Source organism: Arachis hypogaea, chromosome 1 (assembly GCF_003086295.3).
Source record: "Arachis hypogaea cultivar Tifrunner chromosome 1, arahy.Tifrunner.gnm2.J5K5, whole genome shotgun sequence".
Taxonomy (NCBI): domain Eukaryota; kingdom Viridiplantae; phylum Streptophyta; class Magnoliopsida; order Fabales; family Fabaceae; genus Arachis; species Arachis hypogaea.
The window spans coordinates 32489230-32512377 of NC_092036.1; the positions used below are offsets into that span (position 1 = coordinate 32489230).

Genomic DNA, 23148 nt, shown 5'->3' on the forward strand with positions numbered 1-23148 from the left:
TCTAGTGGAATCAAAGGTGAATTAAATTTAGCTAATTTAAAGTCTAGAAAGCATGTTTCTACACTTAAGAACAAATAAGGAGACAATTACAAAACCATGCCATTTCATTGAATAAATGTGGGTAAAAGGTCATAAAATCTCTTAAATTCAATACAAGATAAACCCTACAAATGGGGTTTATCACATATAAACTAGAAATTGATCATCACCCTCTAATTGGAATTAATTGACCAAGGAATTGACAGTTAATGAATTTTAGAGGAGACTACGAAGGTCTAAGGAATTAGGGTCTAGTCACATATAGTTTACCATGAATTAAATCATACATGATTAAAATAGTTAGTAAGAAAAATCAATCCAGAAAAATAGATAACTCTGAAACCTTAACTGTTTTCTCAATATTTTATTCCCAACTTATTTATCTGTCTGTCTTCAATATTCTGAATTTACTGTTAATACTTTTGAACTTCCAAACACTATTTTCTGTTTGTCTAACTAATCCTATCAAATGCTATTGTTGTTTAATCCTTTAATTCTCGTGGGATCGACCCTTACTCACGTAAGGTATTACTTGGTACGACCCGGTGCACTTGCCGGTTAGTTTGTGGGTTGTAAAATACCGCATCAGTGATGCAAAACAATTTTGGGATGCAATGTACTAGGCCATCCAGCTGAAACATCCAATAACCTACCTTCAAAATCCACCAATGGCTGAACCATCAAGAACCTATCTTCTTCACCCAAAATTTTTCTTTCAATCGCAAATTTATCCAGTCCTACAACGCCAAAACAATTGGGGAGCGAGCTCCACCCTAAACCCACCGCAACCCTCTCCGAATCAGTGCGTAGCTCGAAGAGGTACCCTAATTTATTAGTCACGATCTTGCAGACTGTGAAAAAAGCGCAGCAGGACTCAAGCGAGGGAGATCCCAAAGCAGCGCGCCATGGCGGTGTAGGAGGCGCCATGGGCCAGTCGAAAAATGACGGTGGCTAGGGCGCAATCGGGGGTGATTTGGGGAAGTGCGGAGCAGAGGGAAGGGGAGAGTTGGTCGAGGAAGGAGTTCGCGAGGCACGACGAGACAAGCGACGCACGAACATATTAGAGCAGAGCAAGGACGGCGACACCAAGCGACGGAAGAGCAACGACTGCTGAAGAACTTCTGAGAACAAGTTAGGGCTGATTAGAAATACCAAGGGTTCTTTTGGTATTTTAAAAAATAGAGATGTCTTCAATTAACTATTTTAACCCAATCGTGAGAATATTTGTTTTTTAAATAAAATATTCTGTTATTTTATACATTTTTGACTAAATTGAAAAAAATTTAATGTATAGGGACCTGATTGAAAAGAAAAAAATTATATGGTTCTAATTGAAAATTCGATAAAACTATAGGAACTTGCAGAGTAATTAAATCTTTTTTAAATTTGGGATTTATCCATTTTGAATTATTTTTAAATTTTGATAAAGTTGTTAATAATTTTATGAAACAAATTATTTATTAATATTAATGTTATACATATTAATAGTGGTAAGAATTTTTAATTTAATGTTAAATAATATGTATTAATATCGAAAAATTAATAGTAAAGTATTAAAATAATTATTAAAAAAACTTTGATAAAATTATGATTTAATAATTAAAAAATTATTGAAAAATTATTGAAAGGTATCTTACAAAACAAATAATTTAATCAATAAAAAAAATTTGTTAAAAGATATTTTAGTAAATAAAATTTAATCACAAAAAATAAATTTTTTGCTAAAAAATATTCTTATAAAAAATAAATTATTTTTCTAAAAAAATAGATAAAGTTAACGTTAATTAACATAAAATTTAAAATAGATTAAAGAAATTTTTTTAAAAAAATTATAGTAAAAAAGAATATATATTTTATAAATAAAGAAGAGGAAAATAGTGTTATTTTAGTATTTCTTAAAAAAAAAGCTTCTCTTTTTTATTTAGTTTCTGTACTATTTTAAAGATTTTTAAAAATAAAATAATATACAACAAATTTTCCTAGAATCCCCCAAAAGGAAAGGAAAAATTCCATTTGTGCATTATGGTAGTTAAAACTCGTAATTAAATGTAATTGAAAAGGGAAGGGAGATAAAAGCCATGCTATATGTATTTGCGACTATAGTGATTTTAATATTAGAACATGATGAAGACTGAAAAGCGAGGGAAATGAATCCTCTTTAGTTTTTTAAACACTTGATAAAATACAGTATAATTTTTTACTTTTAATTTTATAAACAGGATCAGAAATAAATAAAAAAATAAATAATTAGATTAAATACTGCATATTATTTTTTTTTTATTGGAAAAAATTCACTCCCGAAAACAAGAAGGTTTGTGCCAAATCAAGTGTTGAAATGGAATAGTAATTACAAATTTGTATGTCGGCTCTTGAATTAGTAAAGTGCTCTTATTAGCTGCGCTCTTTCATTATTCAACACTTTTACCTTTTGTCAAATATCTTGACGAAACAAATAAAGCAGCTTAATGTTAATTTACTCCTACTCCACTTATATATATAAAAAAGGCCAAAAAATGTTAGCATGTAGATAGAGTTTAAAATTCAATTTGGTCAACTTTCGTGCTTAATTTCCAACAACTTTATATAAGCTAAGGGAGGTGTGGGTTTACTTTGTTTGGAATATTAGTCATTTAGTTAATTTGATTTGATTATTTTTTTTAAGAAATTGAGGTGATATTCTCCTAATAGCTAGTGTTTCGCAGTTTATGGCTTTTATTTGTTTAAATAAAAAATATAATTTACTCAAATAAATTAGGTACAGAAATTTATTAAATTATACATTTGGTTGCATTTTCACAGGTAAAATTACAAAAACAAAAATTACAAAGTTTTTGCTGTTGCTAACCGTGAAAACAAAAAAAAATTTGGATGCCATTTTTGTTCTCGAAGATTACGAAAATGATACTGGAATTTTCCCAATCGATGCATGTGAAAATGAGAAAGAAAATTAAATTCGTTTGCACCCTTCAAGCCTACGAAAACCAAGAAGATCCGTGTCCTTAGGTTGCGTTTATTTCTAAAAATAGGATAAAATACTGAAAATAAGATATAAAGAATAAAAATATAATTTTTTTTTTGTATTCTATTTGATGATAAAGTAGAATAAATTCTCTTTTTTTTTTTTCATTCAAAAAATTAAAAAGAATATAATAATAAAAAATATAATTACAAATAACAAGAATAATGAAAAAAATAATGAAAAATAAATTGTATACTTTATTAGTGTTTTCGTGTCTTTTCTGTCAAGATGGATATAAAATATATTAATTTAGTGTCTCTGGACACGTTATTTCTATTCATATCTTTTCTGTCAAACACAATTTTATATTTCTGTATTTCTGTCTCAATATTCTGTCTTTGTAAATAAATACAGCATTAATCTTCATTTTTCATGCATGCCTGCGAAAATGACATGATAAAATCTATAAATATAATACCTTGTCTACGTTAATGCATTGGAATTTCGTTTGTTGCCTCAACTAGTTTGAGTGGGTTAAAGAGTTTAGGGGATAGAGTTATTTTATTTGTTTGGGAGTGAATGAAAGGGTTTAGGATGTTTGTTTGTTTATTTGAGAGTGGTACAAAGTAGAAAGTTAGGGAAAAATTAAAGTGGAATGGCACATTAAAAAATGATGTACAATACTAATATTAATCGACTGAATGAAGATAGACACATCATATTTGATTAAGCAAGTTAGCACTGTATAATTTTTAATATTTTTATATATTTTAAGAAAATATTTAACATTTATATTTATAGTTACATTTCGATAAATATTAGAGATAGAAAAACAAATTTTTAAAATGTTATGCAAGTATTTTTTTTCATTTTATTATGATAGATTGAAAATATAATTATAAAGTAAAAAGAAAATTCAGTCATCGTATACACTACAAGAAAAAAGGCCTATGGCCACGTTTTTTTCTTGCCACGCTTTAAAAGCGTGGCCAAAAGTGGTTAATGACCACGCTTTTATGAGGGTAACGATTGATTAGAGATTTGGTCACATTTTTTTTGCTACGCTTAAAAAGCATAACGAAAGAAATCTATGGCCACGTTTTTTTAGGGTGGCAATTAATTGGAGATTTGGCCACGCTATTTTTTACCACACTTAAAAAGCGTAGCAATAGAGATAAACAGGTACGCTTTTAAAATGTTTTGACACGCTTCAAAAGCGTGGCCAAAAGGTCCTCCAAACAACAAAACGCTGCGTTCTTTCATGATTTTACACGCTGCGTTCTTCTCCTTCCGAAATTAAAGAACCCCTTTTCTCTTCAAAGAACCCAGAACCCTAAAAGCTTCGAAGAACCCACCCCAGCCCCTCATCCCAGCCCTCCGCGAAGAACCCAACCCTCCGAAGAACCCCAGCGCTCGCAATGCCTCCATCGTTACTCTCTCTTCCGGAACTCCCACCATTGCTGCTCCTTCGGCGGTGACTCTCGCTGGTGGTGACTGTTTCGGCGCTCACCGTCCGTCGCAAGCTCTCCGTTGATAGCCAAAAGAAACCCTTCCGCGGAGATGTTTTGAGACCTCTGCCATCATTGCTTCATTGCTGCGTTTTCTCAGATTCCCTTCGCCACCGTGAGCTCTCTTTCTCTCCTCCATTTTTCTTTTTTGGAATTTTCTGGGCCTAGGAAATTTCAATGCGATATCATATTCTCACATTTGTCTGATAAAAAAGCATGCCTTATATTGCTATATATGCTTCGTAGATTCTCTGATTGATATGAAAGGGAAGCGCTAGGGTTTTTTTATTAGTATAAGGTTCCCCTTTGCTCTCTGCTCGTCGACTCCCCTGCTCCTTCTCCCAGTCCCGATTGGAGATGCCTCTGCAGGTATCTTCTATTGTCTTTTGGTGTTTTATTTTTTTGGTTGTTTATTATTTGGTTGAATTGTGTTATGATTATGTAAATTTCCAGAATTCATGATTATGGATTTTCAACTGTGTGAACTATGCAGCTGTTATTTTCTACTTTTTGAAATTAAAGCTTTAATTTATATTTATATATAAATGCTTCTAATTTGTTTGATCAAATTGTACTTGGTGAGATAATAACCTTTGGTTGTATTGTTAACCATCCTTTATGCTCTGATCATCATTAAGTAGGTACAGAAGTATAAGATAGTGTGAGGAATTAATTTTAAAGTTAAGATAGAAGTAATGGCGACATAGCCATGGATGAATATCATCGCTACAAGGTGCAGTACTTCAAATCACCTGAATCATTAGCTTGTATGTAACAATTCAAGAACAGAGAAATTAGGCATAATCATTTTGATTCTTCTGAAAAAAGAAAAACATTGCTAATGCAGGAAGATGCTGAGATCATGAAGGATTTAAACATGGATGCTTATAGATTCTCCATCTCTTGGTCCAGAATACTACCAAGTAAGAAACATGACACTAGTTTACTCTTAAGTTTGCACAATAATTGTAAGAGTTAATAATCAAAATGGTTTGCGTCATTTTAGTACTCGAAAGATAAAACACTTTAAATTGGTCCTATTGTAAGAGTTAATAATCAACTTGATAAATTAGTCAATGCAAAACTTGAAGCCACTGTTGCCAGGCAAATTCAAGCACAGTATCAGACGACTGGAAAACAAGTGCTTCAGGTGTCTCACTTGCTTTCACTTGAACTATGTATATTCATTCAATCTGGGTCAATCTGACATTTTTCTTTGTAAAAAAAATTTCATCATGTTCACCATTGTAAAATAATTTCTTTCTTCTGTAGGATGCACTCAAATCCAGTTTTGAAATATCAGTGGTTCCCGCATTTGAGAAATCATGCAAAGCAATGTTTGACCAAGTTGATTCTACATTTCAAAAGGGCATGGTTGAACATTCAACTGCAGTGCAACAACGCCTTGAATCTGGGCACACTTTACTGGCAATGACTCTAAGAGTAAGTGTACTTATTGATATTCTCTTGTTCCTTTGGTCTTCTGTAGCAACATTCTCGTTTGCATTTGGACGAAATTGTGTTGCCACTCTCTTAAAAGGAAAAAGTTCAGGGTCAGCAGTATTCAAGAAAGTTATTGATATAGAGTTGAAGAATCTAGGATCAGTGAGATTAATGGTATGAGAAAACAGAGTTAACTTGGATCACTAAACATTTTGACATTTTTAAAATAAAGGGCATGTTTGTTCAAAGAGATCTAGGGTTGACCTTTGCATAAATGCATTCTGTCTGTACCTGTGAATTCCCGAAAAAGTTAAATTACTTTTAAGTGGAATTGTATCAGCTCCTGTTTGGATGTGTCATGCTTAGGAGAGGATTTGAATCCACTTACTACAATGCTTTCTAATTTTATGAGCTTAAGTTTTTAAATGGCTATTTATTCTAAAATTTTGGCTGTGGACGATTTCAATGGTTGTATTATGATAGTATAGTATGATATAAACCTTAGGACAACCCTACAACAAAAGCTAGCCATTGTTCACGTTGCATATAAACCCACATTGGAATCCCGTACATCTGATGTGAGTGGTGTTCTCCTTTGTTTTGGATTAGGTATGGAGTAAAATAAGAACCAACCTAATCAATTTTTTACAGGTTGGGTTTGGCCATGTACTTTTTTTTTGGGTTACCTCGTATTTTTATATTTCATGTTTTAGATACTGAAGCAAAACATGCTGAATATATGTTTATTTCATGCAACTGCTGTTAACATCTACAAGACTGAGTATCAGGTTTTGTTATGTTTATTTGTATTATGAAAATGGATCAACCTGAATTAAGACTAGTATTGAGACCAAAATCTTCATTTTCTTTTTTGTTTGTAGGAAACTCAAAAGAGTAAGATAGGGATAGCAATAAATAGTATGATAGTACCCTTTTGCAATGCCAATGGAGTGTTAGAATTGCTTGTTTCTTCAGTACATGGCATGCTTATTCATATCACCAACTCACTTTTGCATATTTGTTGTAATTTCACAATAACTTTAGTATATTTAAATAAGTTATACTAGCTTTAGAATCAATGAGATGTTTATTTGGAAAACATAAAGAAGAATAAAATTAAGCAAATTTTAACATGCAACTAGTAAAAGTACATAGCAGTAAAGGGTGAAGACTGAAGACTTTCTTAAGTTTCTTTTTGTGTTATGGGCTTATGGCCAAGTTGTTGATCAATTAGGTAACCTCCACCACCCCCTCTTTTTTTATTAATGGTAAACTGCATAATAGTAAACCTTAGGACACTTTTGAATATATTCGATTATGTATATTGCTTGATAAAAGAAAAAAGGGGCTGCGGCATGTGATGATTTCTGGACTAAATTGTGACGAGTATACCTAATTGACTATGAAGTATTATTAGGCATTGGATATATATCTTGCATGCAGCTTTTGAGTTATATATATATATATATATATATATATATATATATATATATATATATATATATATAACCAGTGAATGTTCCAACTAGTTTTAAGCAGAGGGCAATGCTCGTGGATGAGATTTGGCATGCTGCAGGTGACAATGCATCTGATATTGATTGGTATGCCAAGCGCACTGTCCTGGCAGGAATATACTCGACAACCGAGATTTATATGCTGACAGATACATCTCCTGGTTTGTTTTTCTGCCCCTTCTTTCTGAGCATACAAATTTTCTCGTATTTTTTGGTTAATTTAAGCTTTCCATCCATTATTTTGTGTGTTTTTGTGCTTTTCTTTTTATGGTAATCACTCTGGACTTTTGTGGAGCCTACTTCAATGATGCTGTGATATCTTTCATCCTTCATTCAGTTCCATTTGATTCCCCCCTTTGCTCCTTCTCTCTTTTTCAGTATGTGAATAGCCAGAAAATATTAACTGGGTTCAATTGTCCATTCTCTCAAACTCTCCTTATTTTCTTGAACTGTGCCTGTCATAGTAGCCAATTTTCTCATGGCAATGAATTTGAGTAGTATCTTGATAAAGTATGTAATCAGGGGGAAAACAATGGAATTTATTCTTTTATGCCCCACCCCACCCCACTCCATTAATATAGTATCTTATATTTGGATAGATAACAAGCTGTTTGTGGCTCTGATGTGGTGTTGTAACAAGTGAGGACATTTCTTAATACATCTTTCGCTTGTTTCTTGTAAGACTTCCATGATACATGGGCCTTCCTGGATGCTCGAGTGGAAGATGCTTTTGATCTAAAGAAAACCATTCAAGAGGTAATTCAGTTTCTGTCCGTCGAGTTTTGGAACCTTCTCGTATTTATATGATGAGTATACCTAATTTCTGCTTAAATTGTTTCTTGAAATTTGATCTCTACCTACTTGTGTTGCATCCTGCATTGCCAATTGGTTAGATTCCTTTCTCCCTTTTGCATGGTAATTCAATGGTTCCTTTTGCCTTTTTTTTTCTTTTTTGCAAAAGGAAAAAAAGCACTGAGCTTGCTTGCCAATAGAGTTATTCCTTGTTTCTTCATTGTTATGTCTTTGGTTGGTGATTGTCAGCATTTTCATTATTATGTTCTGTGAAAAGGAAATGAAATCATTTTGTTGATGTTGGTGTCATTTTTTTCAGCTCCACCAAACATTGCTGGGAATGATTCTGAGAGAGGGATATTGAGCTCGGTTATGTACTTGTTGGGCACAAGGTTGTAAGAAAAAGATAAAAATTGCATACTATATTTATAGGTTTGATAATAAAAAAGAATTGAAAATTAAAAAAAAGGATTTTTTTTAATTTGACAAGGCCGTATCTCGCTATCGCCACGTTTTAGAAGCGTGGCCGTATCGCTCGCTATCGCCACGCTTTAGAAGCGTGGCCATATCTCTCGTTATCGTTACGCTTTAAAAGCGTAGCCGTATCTCACATATGGCCTCGCTTTGAAAGCGTGACCGTATCTCCCACATACGGTCACGCTTTTAAACGTGGCAATCTATAAAAAGCGTGGCGATAGATCACCAAAAGCGTGGTGATAGAGCAATCGCCACGCTTGCAGACACTGCCCTTTTAAAAGCATGGCAATAGAGCCGTTTTCTTGTAGTGATACATGCAGTTTAAGAATATATTTATTGAGATTAATGTCATTTTGTTCTTGAGGGACCACTGGATACACTAGTCTCCTATTTGGAGGAGGCGGATTTCTCGCATGTTGCACGTATCAGAGATTTTACTTTTGATAACGCGTTATTATATGAATTTGTGGAGACGTGGCATTCTAAAACGCATATTTTTCATGTTTCGTGGGGTGAGTGTACAATCACCATTCAAGATGTTGCATTTCATCTCGGGTTATGCATTGATGGAGAACCACTTGGAGGATGCATAAGAGACTTTTAAAGATGATATGGTTGTGACCCATGGCTTTAGTAGCGGACGCACTTAGAATCATGCCTCCATGACGAGAGGTTCAGGAGGATATATCACAGTTTGAGCCGTACAACATCATGGTGACATGGATGAAGACTTGCTTGGGGAATATGCCATCGGATGAACTATCTTACATGTTAAAATAGTATGCATGATTTTATATACTCAAGTTGATTGGTGGTCTGCTGAGTATTAGATGTGTCCCATTACTTATTGACTTTTGGAGAGGTGTCAGTCGTACCCATGGGGATCGAGAGTTCTTGCATGGACATACCACTTTCTAATCATGGCAATCAATTTCTTACGTTGTGCTTTATACTTACGACCCTCCCAATATTAAGGTTTTGCCGATAAACAACTCGAATGCTCCAATGATAACCAGCTGCATGATGAGCGGATATTTTATACTCTTTTTGGCATCATTTTCATATAGTTTTCCGTGCGATTCTTGACCTGGATAGCGTTGAACTAAAGCTAGAGATTGCATTGCGGATTCCTATAGAGCATTTGAGCAACTTTGGATATGTGACATATAATCCTGTTGACTATTGGTGCGTAAAGTTTCTGTGGTGATCAAAGGATCCTTGAAGAATGATAAGGTAGACGAAAAATTATTCGAAAAGACTTTTATAAGATGCTCTATTTTTGTATAGAAATAGATTCGCTAAAAAAGAACGCTAAAAGAGTTTAATCGTAAAAAAGAGGATTTTTTACGTAAAAAAAAGAAGATGGATTCGTGTTCACATACATAAAAATTATATAGAAACAAGAAAAATCTTGGATTACATTTTGAAAAAGTCAAAATAAGTTTTTTTCTTAGTAATAAGACTAAGGCTAGAGTCAGAGTAGCGGTACTTTCTGATCCGGAAGATTTGCCTTGTGTGTGGCACCTTGAGTAGGATCGTGAAGGGGAGTGGACTGCTTATAGCTTCATCTTCTGCTACTGTGAGAAACCTAGAGGTGGCTTGATGAGAGGACATGAGTAATCTCAACGTGGTGGATTGCTGCAGTAGAGGAGGTTAACTTGATGAGAGGACATGAGTTAATCACTTACGGCTGCCATTGAAGGAATCAGAAGGTTATTGAAGAAGACAATAAGAAAAGTTAATCCGAAAGGACAAAGCATCTCCGAAGCCTCAACCATTCTATCATCATTGAATTCCTATCTACCTAGTAACGTTCTATTTATCTATTTTATATGTTTTTCGTGACAAACTATAATTTCTATCTGCCTAAGTAAGATCTATAAGGTGTCCACTGCTTGCTCAAACCAACAATCCTCGTGGGATCGACTCTGACTCACCCGAGGTATTACTTGGACGACCCGGTATACTTGCCGGTCTATCTGTGCGAATTCTGCGGAGCCAGTTTCGTGCACCAAGTTTTTGGCGTCGTTGTCGGGGATTGTTCGGATTCGACAAACAACTGGATTATCTTGTTTCTTAGATTAGGTACTTTTTACTTTTGTTTGAGTTTTTTATTTTCTTTTTTGAAAAAAATCAAATTTTTTTTTTCAAAAATCTTTGTTTTCTTTATTGATCTTTATCTTTTGTTTGAGTCTTTTTTCTTGTTTTTGTTAAAATTTTGTGCACTAAATTTTTGGACACTAATTTCAAAAATTTTAATGGAAGACAACTAAAAGACACTAAATTTAAGAATTTTGAAATAAAAAACTCTAATTTTAGAAAAGAAAAGAGAAGAAACTTAAAGACTCGAGATGACTCAAAAAGATACCAAACTTAAAGATTGACACAAGACTCAAATAAAAGACACTATTTTTGAAATTTTTTTTGAAAAGAAAGCAAGAAAATTCGAAACTTTTTCAAATCTTTATCTTATCTTTTGTTATCTTTCATTAAATTTCAAATCATTATCTTATCTTATCTTAAATTTGAATTTCAAAATCAAATCATTTCAAAAAATCAAATCTTTTTCAAATTTTTATCTTATCTTGTATTAAATTCAAATTTTAAAAATCAGTTTTCAAAATCTTATCTTATCTTAATTCAATTTCAATTTTCAATTTTCAAATTTTAAAATTAAAAATTAAAAATTAAAAATTTTAAAATTAAATCTTTTTCAAATCTTATCTTAATTTCAAATCTTTCTTAATTAGTTACTTGTTTTCTCTTTCTTTTTTTCAAAACTTCTTAACTAATTCTTCTCTCTCCTATTTTCAAAAACTTCCCTTCTATTACTCTATCTTTTTTTTCGAAATTCATAATTCAATTTTCAATTCTTTTTAGTTAATTAGCTTTTATTTTCGAATTCAATTAATAAATAAAACAAAACAAAAATATTTTAATTCTAGTTTCCTTTCTCTTCTTAATTTTCGACTTCCCTAACCCCTTTTATTCGAATTCTTCTTTCCTTCTCTCTATGTTCATTCTTCTTTTTTCTTCACATCTCACAGGGAGTCCTCTATTTTTGGCCATAGAGCTCCCATTCTTCTTTTTTCTTGTTTTTTTTTTTGTTTATGAGCAGGAACAGAGATAAAGAACTTCTTTTTGATCTTGATCCTAAACCTAAGAGGACCCTAAGGAAGCGTATACAACAAGTTAAAGCACAACATTCTGGAGGAAACCTCACAGAGCTATTCGAACAAGAACCTGAAAACACAGATATGGCAACCGAACAGAACAATGGAGGAGATGTAAGAAAGGTTCTTGGTGACTTCATTGCACCAACTTCTGACCTCTATGGAAGAAGTATATCCATACCTTCCATTAGAGCAAATAACTTTGAACTAAAGCCTCAGTTAGTCTCTCTCTTGCAATAGAATTGCAAATTTCATGGACTTCCACTGGAAGATCCACATCAGTTCCTATCTGAATTCTTGCAGATCTGTAATACTGTTAAGACCAATAGAGTAGATTCTAAGGTCTACAGACTTATGCTTTTTCTTTTTGCTGTTAGAGACAGAGCTAAGATATGGTTAGATTCTCAACCTAAAAAAGCCTAGACTCTTGAAAAAAGTTGGTCAATGCTTTCTTGGCCAAGTTCTTTTCACCTCAAAAGATGAGCAAGCTAGGGTGAAAGTTCAAATCTTCATACAAAAAGAGGGTGAATCCCTCTAAGAAGCTTGGATCCAACCCTAACCGCCACAGGCTTTCCCCAACCTAAGTCATTGCCATAAACATTGAACCTTGGTGAGCTTCCAGTGGACAAGGCCTTGCCACCAATGGCGCCGCTGAGTCGAAACAACACCGGAGTCTCAGCAGAGACTCATAGCATCTTGTTCATCTCCTCAGCTCCCTTTCCGATCCCACCTTCAAGTAGTTCCACTGCTTTCATCCTTACCACACCAATCTGCATTGCGTTTCCAAAATAATTATCCGGCAACGTAACGGCGGAAGAATCCTCCGTCTAATCCCTATTATCATTATGTAAGAAACCTCTTGTTGCGGATCACAGAGAGCCAAAGGTGAGTTAAAACCGCTTGCAGTGATGATATTTTATGTGTTTTGGCCTCTGCATTAGCCTTTGCTTTAAGTTGCGCTATTTTCTCTTTTGTGAAATGGAAGACTCTCATTTGAGGTAGAGTTAGTTGTGTAATTGATTCCCCTCCTTTGTGAATGGAGAGGGAACTGGTATTGGAATTGGAGGTTTAATTGTAACGAGAAAAAATCGTTCCAGTAAAGGAACTTGGATTAATTTATGACAACCATGTGAGATTTTGCACCATGAATTGAGGAAGTGCCATAACGACTCGCCGTCGCCGACCACGTGGTTGATCGTGAAGCCAATGAGACGTCAACTAGCTCCGTTACTTGCAGTTTCTAACTCCGTTAAAAAGAAGGAGTTGATAATGGAAGGAACATACTTGGGTTGAAGAATATCATCAACACTTGTGTTCTCTGCTATGGCATGGACAAAGAGATAGGGATCCGTTATTGTGGCAGAGAATATGACAATAGGTAGTGTTGTTTTCGCTTTCCATAGCGATGAGACGGCCGGCGAGGGGTGGAAATGGAGTGTTTGAGATGCCGAATTTGTGATGATGATGGTTTGTGATAATAAAGAAGGCCTTTTTGGTTCATCTTGACCGGGAGTTGTCCAAGTTCCCATGGGATTAAATCGATTTTCTAAGCTGACCTGCTGCAACTAGGTGCTTGGATTGTACTGGCCGTGATTATTGGGATTCCAGCCATGGAAAAATCTTATGGAGGGAGCTTTACTGTTAGTGAGGTGAGACTTCAAGGGAATGATATGCTAAAAGAGCAGGCAGAGGTAGGTCATATTTGTAGGATCGGAGAGCCAAAATTTTGTGGCAAGAAAGAAACGATTCCGCTAGATAAATATCAGTGATTTTGAACGATGTAAATAATGAATTACATTCTAAACTCACTAACATAAATAAACTTAATTAATTTAAAATTTAAACTTTAAAATTAAAATTATTTTTTTAACCTATTATTTAGGTTGTTTATAAAAAAACATTGTTCTTCTATATTTTTTTATTTGCTGAATATAGTGAACTAATTTGTTAATTTTTTATTAAAAATTAATTTATACAAAGTAAAAAGTTGTTAGCAACCAATTTGTAATATGATACTAAAAGCAATAATAACAAATTAAAATTGTTCTTCTGTGGATACTTGAAGGGGGAGCTCGGTTTATGGGAATCAGCGCCGAGTTGTTATTTTTGGTGCCGATCTTTAAGCTTTGTGGAAGTCCGAGCTTCACTCCGAGGGGATGTCCAATCGCACAGAGCGTGAGCAAGAAATAGGGAGAGTGTACCTGCAAAGGCATTCCGAAACGTTAGTATTGAGAATTCAATGTGTGTGTTTAAGGAGAAGATGTTATACCTTTATATGTGGAGTGAAACAAGTTGGTTATATTTCTGTTTCATCATCTGAATTGAATAATAATAATAAGGCTTAATGGGTGATGATATCTGGTTTGACGTTTTGATTCTAGTATGTGGGCCGTTGTGCTTGGTTCATAACGCGTAACGCTGATCTGTTCTTTATTTGGCCGAGTTATGAGTCATGATGCCAAACTATGACTTGGTGTTTATAATGGTCGGATCATAGCCCCCAAATTTAGCCTGGAAATGTGTTTAATGAAGCAGGTTGAGCTTATTAATGAAACATAAATCGGTTATTTAGTGACCGAGTAACTCGGCCAATTGGGTGAGGCCCTATAACCCCCAGTTCAAAGTGCTTTAGTAAATAGTTAATAATGGTAAATGATGATGTTTAGTGGCAGAGAGACAGAATTAAATGCACGTGCGTGGTTCCAATGTAGTTCACTCTTTTTTATGTAACTGATTTGATGTGAGGGCAGTGGAATCGAAATAGGTGGTAAAGTGTGTTTAATTAAAACACTCTTGAAATCCTGAAGGTTTTCACTTTGGCTCCTTTTCTTTTTGTTTATCTGAGACCTTTGGAAGGAAAATGAGTAAGAGAGGTATGTTCTAACCTCTGTGTTCTTCCTCTTACATTTTTCTGTTTTTCTTCTTCTTCTCTTTCAGTATTTGTTGGTTACTGATGGGTTTCGAAAAGGAGAAGAAAGAGAAAATTGATTGATCTTATGATTGGGTTAATGAGGACGTGAGGAATTGTGTGTCTTTGTTCTTGGATGAGGACGCTGTGAAGGAGATTGATAGTAGTAAGATTGTTAGGGTAGGTGTAGGGGTTCGGGTGGAGCTACTGCCCTGTTCTTCAGGTGACAGGATTTTTTACAGAGGGGAGAGTTTTGAGTATTTCTATATGTATAGTAGTGTTTTCGAGGAGTTGAGGGTGAAGTTGCCCTTTACAGATTTTGAGTGTCAGGTATTGAAACAGCTTAATTGTGCACCTTCCTAACTTCATCCTAATGGCTGGGCATTCCTTCGTAGTTTTGAAATTCTAATGGAGTTTCTGGAAGAGGAACCGACGGTAGAGTTATTCTTTTCATTATTTCAAGCAAAAGGGGTTTGGAAGGGGGTTGGGTAAACTTGAATAGTTCACCCCGTTTTGCTGTTTTCAAAAAATCCTCTTTTAAAAATTTTAAGGAAATGTATGTAAAGGTTAGAAATGTTGAGGGAGAGTTTTCTTTTTATATGGATGAGCATTTTGGGGAGAAATTTCCTGTCTGGTGGTGTTCGGAGCCTCAGAGTATTCTGGGGCCGGAGGTTATAAATGCAAGAAATGAGTGTGTAATTGAATACTTGACTGAAGTTGTTGATCGTAAGGAGTTGATTTCTGCATATGAACTACTGTAGTGTGAGGATAATAAGGCCGCTGTTATAGATTATTTGGGCAAGGGTTTCAATTTGGTTGTTGTATCATATTTGAGTTTTGTGAGCAATTTTTGGTTTTGTTTGCTTTTCAGGAGGTAAATATCCGGGTGCATCTGTTGCTAGTCTGAGGGCTCGGGTGAGGAGTAAAGGTCTTGATAAGGAAGGATCTACGTCAAAAGTGGATAAGGTCAGTACTGGCGAGGTTAATAAGCCAAAACCGAAGAGAAAGAAGGTTATTTTAAAAAGGAATAAAGCTGATGTTGTGGATTTGTTGGAAGAGTCCGATGATGGTTTAGAAGTACCGATAGAGGAGGTTCAGAAATTTTATGATAACCAGAAGAAGTTGCATGATTTTGTTGAGCAGAGTGAGGGTTCCTCTCTCTGGGGGAAGGATTATCCATTCATGGTTACTGCTGATGAAGTCTGTCAGACCCTGTCCGATGTTATCTTGGCGGATGAGGTAGGGGATGTGGCGATTGATCAATATATGCAGGTAATTACTATTTTGTTGGTTCCTTTAACTTGTTGATAGTTGATGATGCTAATGATCGTTGTTTTGCTTTAGGTTGTTGGTCTGCGGCTTGCCAGTTTGGGGCGTAGCCGAGAAAAGAAACATTTGAAAGCTGGGAATGAAAAGTCTGATCTAAAGTTAAAGGAAGAGTTGAAGAAAGCTAGGGTTGCCGAGTTTGAGGAGGAGCTGGCTGAGGTAAAGAAGGAATTATTACCGACAAAGGAAAATTATTCGAAGGAAGTGGAGGTCCTTAAGAAGAAGGAGGCCGATCTCTCCAGTATGAGTGCTCGTGTTATTGAGTTAACGAGTTAGTTGAAAGAGATTGAAAAGAACAAACAAGGGGAGATTTTGGATTCGTTTATTGAAGGTTTTGAAAGGGCTTCTATTCAGGCGAGGTTTCTTGCTCCTGATATGGACTTCTCTCAGATGGATCCATGGAAGATAGTGCAGGATGGGGTTATGGTTGAGGATGACGGCGCTGCTGAGCATGGAGATGAAAATGTTCAACAGGCTTTTGGTTTGGTTCTGCTGTGTTTTTGGATAATTAATTTTGTTAGTAAACTATGTTGCTCTTGTGTTGAGCTTTTGTGTTTGTAACTTTTTATTTTGCTGCTATTTTTGGAGTAAAATAACTTACGATGCTTCTGAATACATGCTGTTGTGCATGTTATGATTAGTACAGAATATTATGATAAGCTAGTGTTATCTTGTTTGTTACTGTGGTTTGGAGCCAAATTGATTGATATGGGTAAAATTTATCATAGTGTTAGGTAAATTTGTATGAATGGTGAAGTGCCAATATTTTGGTGGATATTGGTTGATGTGAAGGGAAGGCCGAGTAGGCCGAGATTAGTTAGATGCTGAGTAATATGGTTAATTTGATAGATTATCGGTTTAATCGGATTCTGTTTAAAGATCGGCTGTATTTGTGATTGATTTTGAATAATCGGTTTTCGAATATTGATCGGCAATCTGTTTTGACATTAATTCCAAGGAGTCGGATTTGGGGTTAGATCGATTGTTTGTTTTGACTGATAGTTTCCGAATGGTCGGATTCGGAGTAAGATATGCCATTTGTTTGAATGATAGTTTCCAAAAGGTCAGCATCAAAGTAAGATCGGCCAATTGTTTGAATGATAGTTTCCGAAAGGTCGGAGTCAGAGTAAGATCAATGGTATAAATAGGTTACAAGTAAATAAATGAAATGCAAAAATATTGACTTGATGAAGTAAGAAATTTATTTGTTGGTAAACCTTTGATTTCAAAGGATCAGGTAGGCTAGCCTCGTTAAAATCTCTCCAAGTAAAAGCCATTGTGGGAAAAATCTTAGTAGTAGGAAAACGAGTACTAGCCTGTCCCTAGTTTTAACTGTAATATGACTTTAAAGAAGATACATTCCAAGTGTTAGGAAAATCATTACCATCTAATGTTTGTAATCGGTAAGCTCCATTGCCGATTACTTGTATGATTCGGTAGGGATCTTCCCAGTTTGCTACTAGTTTGTCATGGTTTGATGGTCTTCTAGCTTGTTATGTTCTTCTTAGCACCAAGTCATTGACTTGAAAGGATCTTGGGTGTGATTTTTTATTATAGCGTCGAGCTATGTGCTGTTGCATTGCTCGGTGTGTGATTGCTGCTGAGGATCTGATTTCTTCGACGAGGTCTAGGTCAGTATGCCGATTTGATTCTGCAGTTGTATGGTCGGCCAACTGAGTTCGTAATGATGATTGGGAGATCTCCACTGGTATCATGGCGTCAGAGCTATATACCAGGCGAAATGGTGTTTCTTTTGTTGTTGAGTGGATCGTGGTATTGTACCTCCATATGATTTCTGGTATAAGCTCGGCCCAGAGACCTTTTGCATCGTCCAGTTTTTTCCTAAGAGCATGGAGTATTACTTTGTTTGCGACTTCTGCTAACCCATTTGTTTGTGGGTGTTCTATCGATGAAAATTGCTGTTTAATTTTCAAGTCCTGCAAGAAAGATGTGAACTTATGATCGGCAAACTGGTGACCATTATCTGTGATAATGTGCCGAGGTATGTCGAATTGACAAATAATATATTTTCATACAAAATAAAGTATTTGTTCTGAGGTAATTTTGGCTAGAGGCTGGGCTTCTATCCATTTTGAAAAATAATCAATTCCTACAACCAGGAATTTTACCTACCCTGCCGCTGTCGGGAAAGGGCCGAGAACATCTAAACCCCATTGGTTGAATGGCCAAGTTACCTCAGAGTTGTGCAATAATTCGACTGGCAAGTGTGTTATCGGGCTGTGTCTTTGGCAGTTATCGCAGTTTCTGACCTTTGTTTTGCAATCCTTTTGTAATGTCGGCCAGTAGAAGCCAGCACGTAGTATCTTTGAACAGAGACTTTGGGCACCGAGGTGTGCACCACAGATGCCTTCGTGTGCCTCGGATAATGTAATATTTGCTTCAGACATGTTGAGGCATTTGAGCAGAGGACGAGCAAAACCTTGTCTGTACAGGCAGTTGTCATATATGGTAAAAGACGAAGCTTGTCGGCGAAAATGCCGGGGATTTTGAATATTATCTGGCACAACTCCAGTTCTTAAATAACTTATGTAAGGTGTTCTCCAGTCAGTATCCTGTGTAACACTTAAAATTTCTGTGAGTTCAATACTCGGTTTAAGCAATGTTGACTGATAAAGGGATGACTCGTTTGGTTGAGTACTGGCGAGTTTAGATAGAATATCAGCTCGGCCATTACTCTCCCATGGTATATGCTGTATGTCATATTTAGAAAACTTTGAAAGTAAATTTTGAACGATATCGTGGTATTTAGAAAGCAAAGGGTCTTTTACTTGGTATAGGTTGGTTACCTGCTGTACGATAAGTAAGGAGTTGTAGTATACCTTAAGTTCGGTTCTGTTTAGGTCGGCAGCAAGTCTAAGTTAAGCAATGAGGGTTTCGTATTCACTTTGATTGTTACTTGCTTTGAAAAAAATTGGAGGGAATGTTCGATGACATTATTTTGGCTATCGTCAATTATGATTCCTGCTCCACATCCTTGTGGGTTGGAGGACCCGTCGACATACAAAGACCATTCGACGTAATCTTCGGCTGTGTCTAGTGCTGAGAACTCGGCGATGAAGTCGGCCAAGAATTGTGACTTGATAGATGATAGGCCCTCGTACTTGATATCAAATTCCGAAAGTTCCACCGACCATTTAACTAATTGGCCAGCCAGTTCTGGTTTGTGAAGGACTTGGCGCAAATGATGGTTTATCCAAACATGTATGATATGACTTTGGAAGTATGGTTGTAGTCGTCTTGCCGAGAAGACAAGAGCTAAATCCAGCTTTCCAATGCTCGGATATTGAAGTTCAGCGTTCTATAGTGTTTTGCTAATGAAATAGATCGGCAACTGCTGCTTTTGCCTTTCTACAACAAGACCAGAGCTTACAGCCCAGTTAGTGATAGATAAATATAAGAATAATGGTTCCCTTTGAAGTGGGGTTTGTAAAATTGGTGGTTTTGAAAGGGTTTCTTTGATGGTTGTGAATGCTTGTTCACAATCATCAGTCCATTGAAAAGCCTTTTTCTTTTTTAAAGTTTGGAAAAAACATAAAGATTTAGAAGCTAGGCAAGGTAAGAATCTAGATAGTGCAGCAAGTCTCTCTGCCAACCGTTGGACTTCTTTGATAGTTTGAGGGCTGGTCATATCTAAAATAGCTCTGCACTTTTCTGGATTTGCCTCAATACCTCGGCTAGTAAGTATAAAGTCGAGGAATTTGCCACTTTGCACGCCAAATGCGCATTTCTCGTGGTTTAGTCTCATGTTATATTTTCTGATTTGTCCGAAGATTTCTGCGAGGTCGTCAAGGTGGCTGTTTCCGATCTTTGTTTTGGCGACCATGTCATCGACGTAGACCTCGATGTTCCTGCCAATCTATTTAGCAAACACTTTATCCATTAGTCGTTGATAAGCTGCACCTGCATTCTTAAGACCAAACGGCATGACTTTATAACAATAGTTTCCATATTCAGTAATAAAAGCTGTCTTATTTTGATCGGATGGATGCATTTGGATCTGGTTATAGCCAAAGTATGCATCCATGAAGCTAAGTTTTTCATAACCAGAGGCATTATCAACTAAGCAATCGATATGGCAAAGGATAGGAATCTTTGGGGCATGCTATGTTGAGATCAGTGAAATCAACACACATGTGCCATTTATCGTTGTGTTTTTCACCATGACAACATTTGCCATCCATGTTGTGAATCTGATTTCCTGGATGAAGCCGGCGTTGATGAGCTTCTTGGTTTCCTCCAGAGAGGCTTGTTTGCGGTCATGGCCGAGGTTCTGCTTTTTCTGTGCTATAGGTCGGACAGACGGATCTAATGCCAGCTTGTGGGATATGATGGATGGATCAATGCCTGGCATATCAGTTGGGGTCCAAGCAAATAAGTAGGCATTTTGTTGTAAAAATGATCGGAATGAGGCCTTTTCTTCTGAGCTTAATGTGGATCCGACGTAAGTGAACATGTCCGAGCTATCTACGAAATATATTTTGTGTAAGTCTTCTGTCAGGGTTGGTCGTTCAAGGGTTCCTGCCCTGGGATCAAGGTCGGCCAGGGTTGTTAAGTCCTCTTGGTTGCTGATGTTGTTCACATGAGCCTGCATGTGTTGGTTAGGTCTTTTAAAACTGTTGTAGCATTCTCTGGCCTCTCGGGCATCACTGTGAATGGTTGCAATTGTGTTATCCTGCAAAGGGAACTTAACACAGAGATGAATTGTAGAAACTATTGCATCGAACCTATTTAGGAAAGGTCGGCCAAGTATCAAATTGTAAGCACTCAGAACAGTCAACAACTAAGTATTGGATATTTGAAGTTTTTGATAAGGGAACCTCACCGAGTGTGGTTTGTAACCACACAGAGCCCATAACTGGGACTTTCTCACCTGAGAAACCAACCAGGTCTCCAGTGGAAGGTTGAAGGATGTTGTTGCTCAGCTTCATCTTTTGAAATGTGGAGTAAAGAGAACATTGGCATTGCTCCCAAGGTCCAGTAGAACCTTTTTTACTAGGAGATCTCCGAGCTGTAGGAAAATAATGACAGGGTCATCTAGATTTGTTACGTTGGTGTTATGGTTAGCTGTCTGGAATGTTATATGAGGGAAGTGTGGCAGTGTCTGCTGTTGAGTTTGATTGGCTTCTATGGCAAGCATAGCTTGGTAAGATCTCTTTCTTGCTGAGCTTGTGGCTCCTCCTCCTACAAAACCTCTGAAAATACAGTTAATAATGCATCGTGGTTGGTCGGGATGATTGGTGTTCGGTCGATCTTTATCTCGGCCATGCTGTGTTGCCGAGCTTTGGTCACTAAAAAGGGGTGCTCGTCGTTGTATGTGGCCGCCGATATACTTGTTGAGTTGACCTTGCCAAACTAACTGCTCCAGAAGGTCTTTGGCGATGACACACTCGTCAGTAGTGTGTCCGTGCTTTTGATGAAAATAGTAGTATTTTGATATGTCTGCTCCTTTTGAATCTGGATAGCTGCTTGGTTTTCTTGGAGGTTTGATCAACTTTGAATTTAGGATCTCCTTGATGATGTCATCGCATTTTGTGTTGAACTGGGTGTAAGAGTCATATCGGGGGGTTGGTTTGAAGTTTTTCTTATTTTCTCGTGTTTTGTCGTCATCTCTGTGTATTGGTTTCTCTGTTTTCCGAGCTTGTAGGATTTCTTCAATGTCAATTTGACCTTTCATCTTTTCACAGAAATCGGCCATAGTTTTGGGCTTGGTCACAGCAATGGTCTCTTGTAATTTTCCTGGTCGGAGTCCACTTTTAATTGCATGCAGCTCCACCTCGGGGTGAAGGTCGGGTATACTCATGGCTATCTTTGTGAAGCGCGTCATGTAGTCTCTGAGGCTTTCATGTTGGCCTTGTTTGATTGTGTTCAGGTAGTCGGAGTCATGTAGGTAGATGGCTGAATCAGCAAAGTGCTCCTCGAAGGGATTTGATAGGTCTCGAAAATGAGAAATAGAACCTGCAGTCAAAGAACAAAACCAATCAAGTGCAGGACCGTTCAAGTAAGATGGAAAACAATGATATAATACTTTATCAGATGCACCGTTTACTATCATTATGGAGGTGAACTTTTTGATGTATTTCTTCGGATCACCCAGCCCATCATAGGGAGTCAAGGTGGTCGGCAAAGTGAATCTCCTCGGCAATACGAAATTTATCACTTCGGCCGTGAATGGCCCAGGGGAATTTTCCAAGTTGTCATCCTCATCATCTGGCCGAGCTTCTTCGTTGTGCTCGGGTTGCTCTTCTTCGTGCCGAGCAGTTTCGGAGACATGCGTCAGTCCTGACTGATGCTCGGCTTCTTCTGTTTGTTCTTGCCGATCGTTGTTGTTTTCGATTCGGGTATTATTTAAATTGGCAATTTGATATGCCATTCTCTGGTTCTCTTCGGCCATGCGCTGGTTGGCTTGCCGTAGCTCGGTCACCATCTGAAGGAGTTTAGATGGTGTGGGTGGAAGTTGTTTAGCCATGGCTCCAAGAGAGAACGTCAAGGCCGATGATATAAAGAAAAAAATTATATTCTCGGCCCCACGGTGGGCGCCAATTGTTCTTGTGTGGATACCTGAAGGGGGAGCTCCGTTTATGGGAGTCGGCGCCGAGTTGTTATCTTCGGTGCCAATCTTTAAGCTTTGTGGAAGTCTGAGCTTCACTCCGAGGGGATGTCCAACCGCGCAGAGCGTAAATAAGAAACAGGGGGAGTGTACCTGCAAAGGCACTCCGAAACTTAAGTTAGTATTGAGAATTCAATGTGTGTGCTTAAGGAGAAGATGTTATACCTTTATATGCGGAGTGAAACAAGTCGGTTATGTTTCTGTTTCATTATCTGAATTGAATAATAATAATAATAAGGTTTAATGGGTGATGATGTCTGGTTTGACATTTTGATTCTAGTATGTGGGCCATTATGCTTGGTTCGTAACGTGTAACGCCAATCTGTGCTTTATTTGGTCGAGTTATGAGTCATAATGCCGAATTATGACTTGATGTTTGTA

General features: G+C 36.6%; 3 protein-coding genes across 6 annotated transcripts; 1 reads left to right on the forward strand and 2 right to left on the reverse strand.

Moving 5' to 3' along the window:
* Positions 1 to 4269: 4269 nt before the first annotated feature.
* On the forward strand, positions 4270 to 9091 carry LOC112801540 (uncharacterized). Of its 4 annotated transcripts, none has more exons than XM_025844345.3 (9): positions 4270 to 4621; positions 4753 to 4875; positions 5145 to 5239; positions 5354 to 5429; positions 5580 to 5656; positions 5779 to 5949; positions 7489 to 7624; positions 8146 to 8219; positions 8575 to 9091. In XM_025844345.3, exons 3-9 carry the CDS (start codon positions 5216 to 5218, stop codon positions 8617 to 8619), a joined length of 603 nt encoding a protein of 200 aa, XP_025700130.2. In that variant the 5' UTR covers positions 4270 to 4621; positions 4753 to 4875; positions 5145 to 5215; the 3' UTR covers positions 8620 to 9091. The 4 variants fall into 4 exon arrangements, with proteins under 4 accessions (XP_025700130.2, XP_072053137.1, XP_025700122.2 ...); XM_072197036.1 differs by having other exon boundaries at positions 5148 to 5239; XM_025844337.3 differs by lacking the exon at positions 8575 to 9091 and having other exon boundaries at positions 5148 to 5239; positions 8063 to 8208.
* Positions 9092 to 17632: 8541 nt separating this feature from the next.
* Positions 17633 to 21088, reverse strand: LOC140181649 (uncharacterized). The gene is made up of 6 exons (XM_072225800.1): positions 20978 to 21088; positions 20320 to 20832; positions 19822 to 20016; positions 19057 to 19458; positions 18335 to 18850; positions 17633 to 18076 (listed from the first exon to the last, which is right to left on the reverse strand). Exons 1-6 carry the CDS (start codon positions 21086 to 21088, stop codon positions 17633 to 17635), a joined length of 2181 nt encoding a protein of 726 aa, XP_072081901.1.
* On the reverse strand, positions 21085 to 22626 carry LOC112711262 (uncharacterized). Its single transcript, XM_025763897.1, has one exon. The coding sequence runs from the start codon at positions 22624 to 22626 to the stop codon at positions 21085 to 21087; it is 1542 nt and encodes a 513-aa protein (XP_025619682.1).
* Between the last annotated feature and the right edge of the window lie 522 nt (positions 22627 to 23148).

Excerpts from the sequence above, each read along its gene's own strand:
- LOC112711262 (XM_025763897.1), bottom strand. The coding sequence starts at position 22,626 with ATGGCTAAACAACTTCCACCCACACCATCTAAACTCCTTCAGATGGTG.
- LOC140181649 (XM_072225800.1), bottom strand. The coding sequence starts at position 21,088 with ATGAAGCTGAGCAACAACATCCTTCAACCTTCCACTGGAGACCTGGTT. Across the intron at positions 19,459-19,821 it reads TTACTAGCCGAGGTATTGAG|AACGCTGAACTTCAATATCC; the intron begins GCAAATCCAGAA and ends AAAACACTATAG. Across the intron at positions 18,077-18,334 it reads AATTATTGCACAACTCTGAG|GACTTGAAAATTAAACAGCA; the intron begins GTAACTTGGCCA and ends TCTTTCTTGCAG.
- LOC112801540 (XM_025844345.3), top strand. The coding sequence starts at position 5,216 with ATGGATGAATATCATCGCTACAAG. Across the intron at positions 5,657-5,778 it reads CTGGAAAACAAGTGCTTCAG|GATGCACTCAAATCCAGTTT; the intron begins GTGTCTCACTTG and ends TTTCTTCTGTAG. Across the intron at positions 8,220-8,574 it reads TAAAGAAAACCATTCAAGAG|CTCCACCAAACATTGCTGGG; the intron begins GTAATTCAGTTT and ends CATTTTTTTCAG.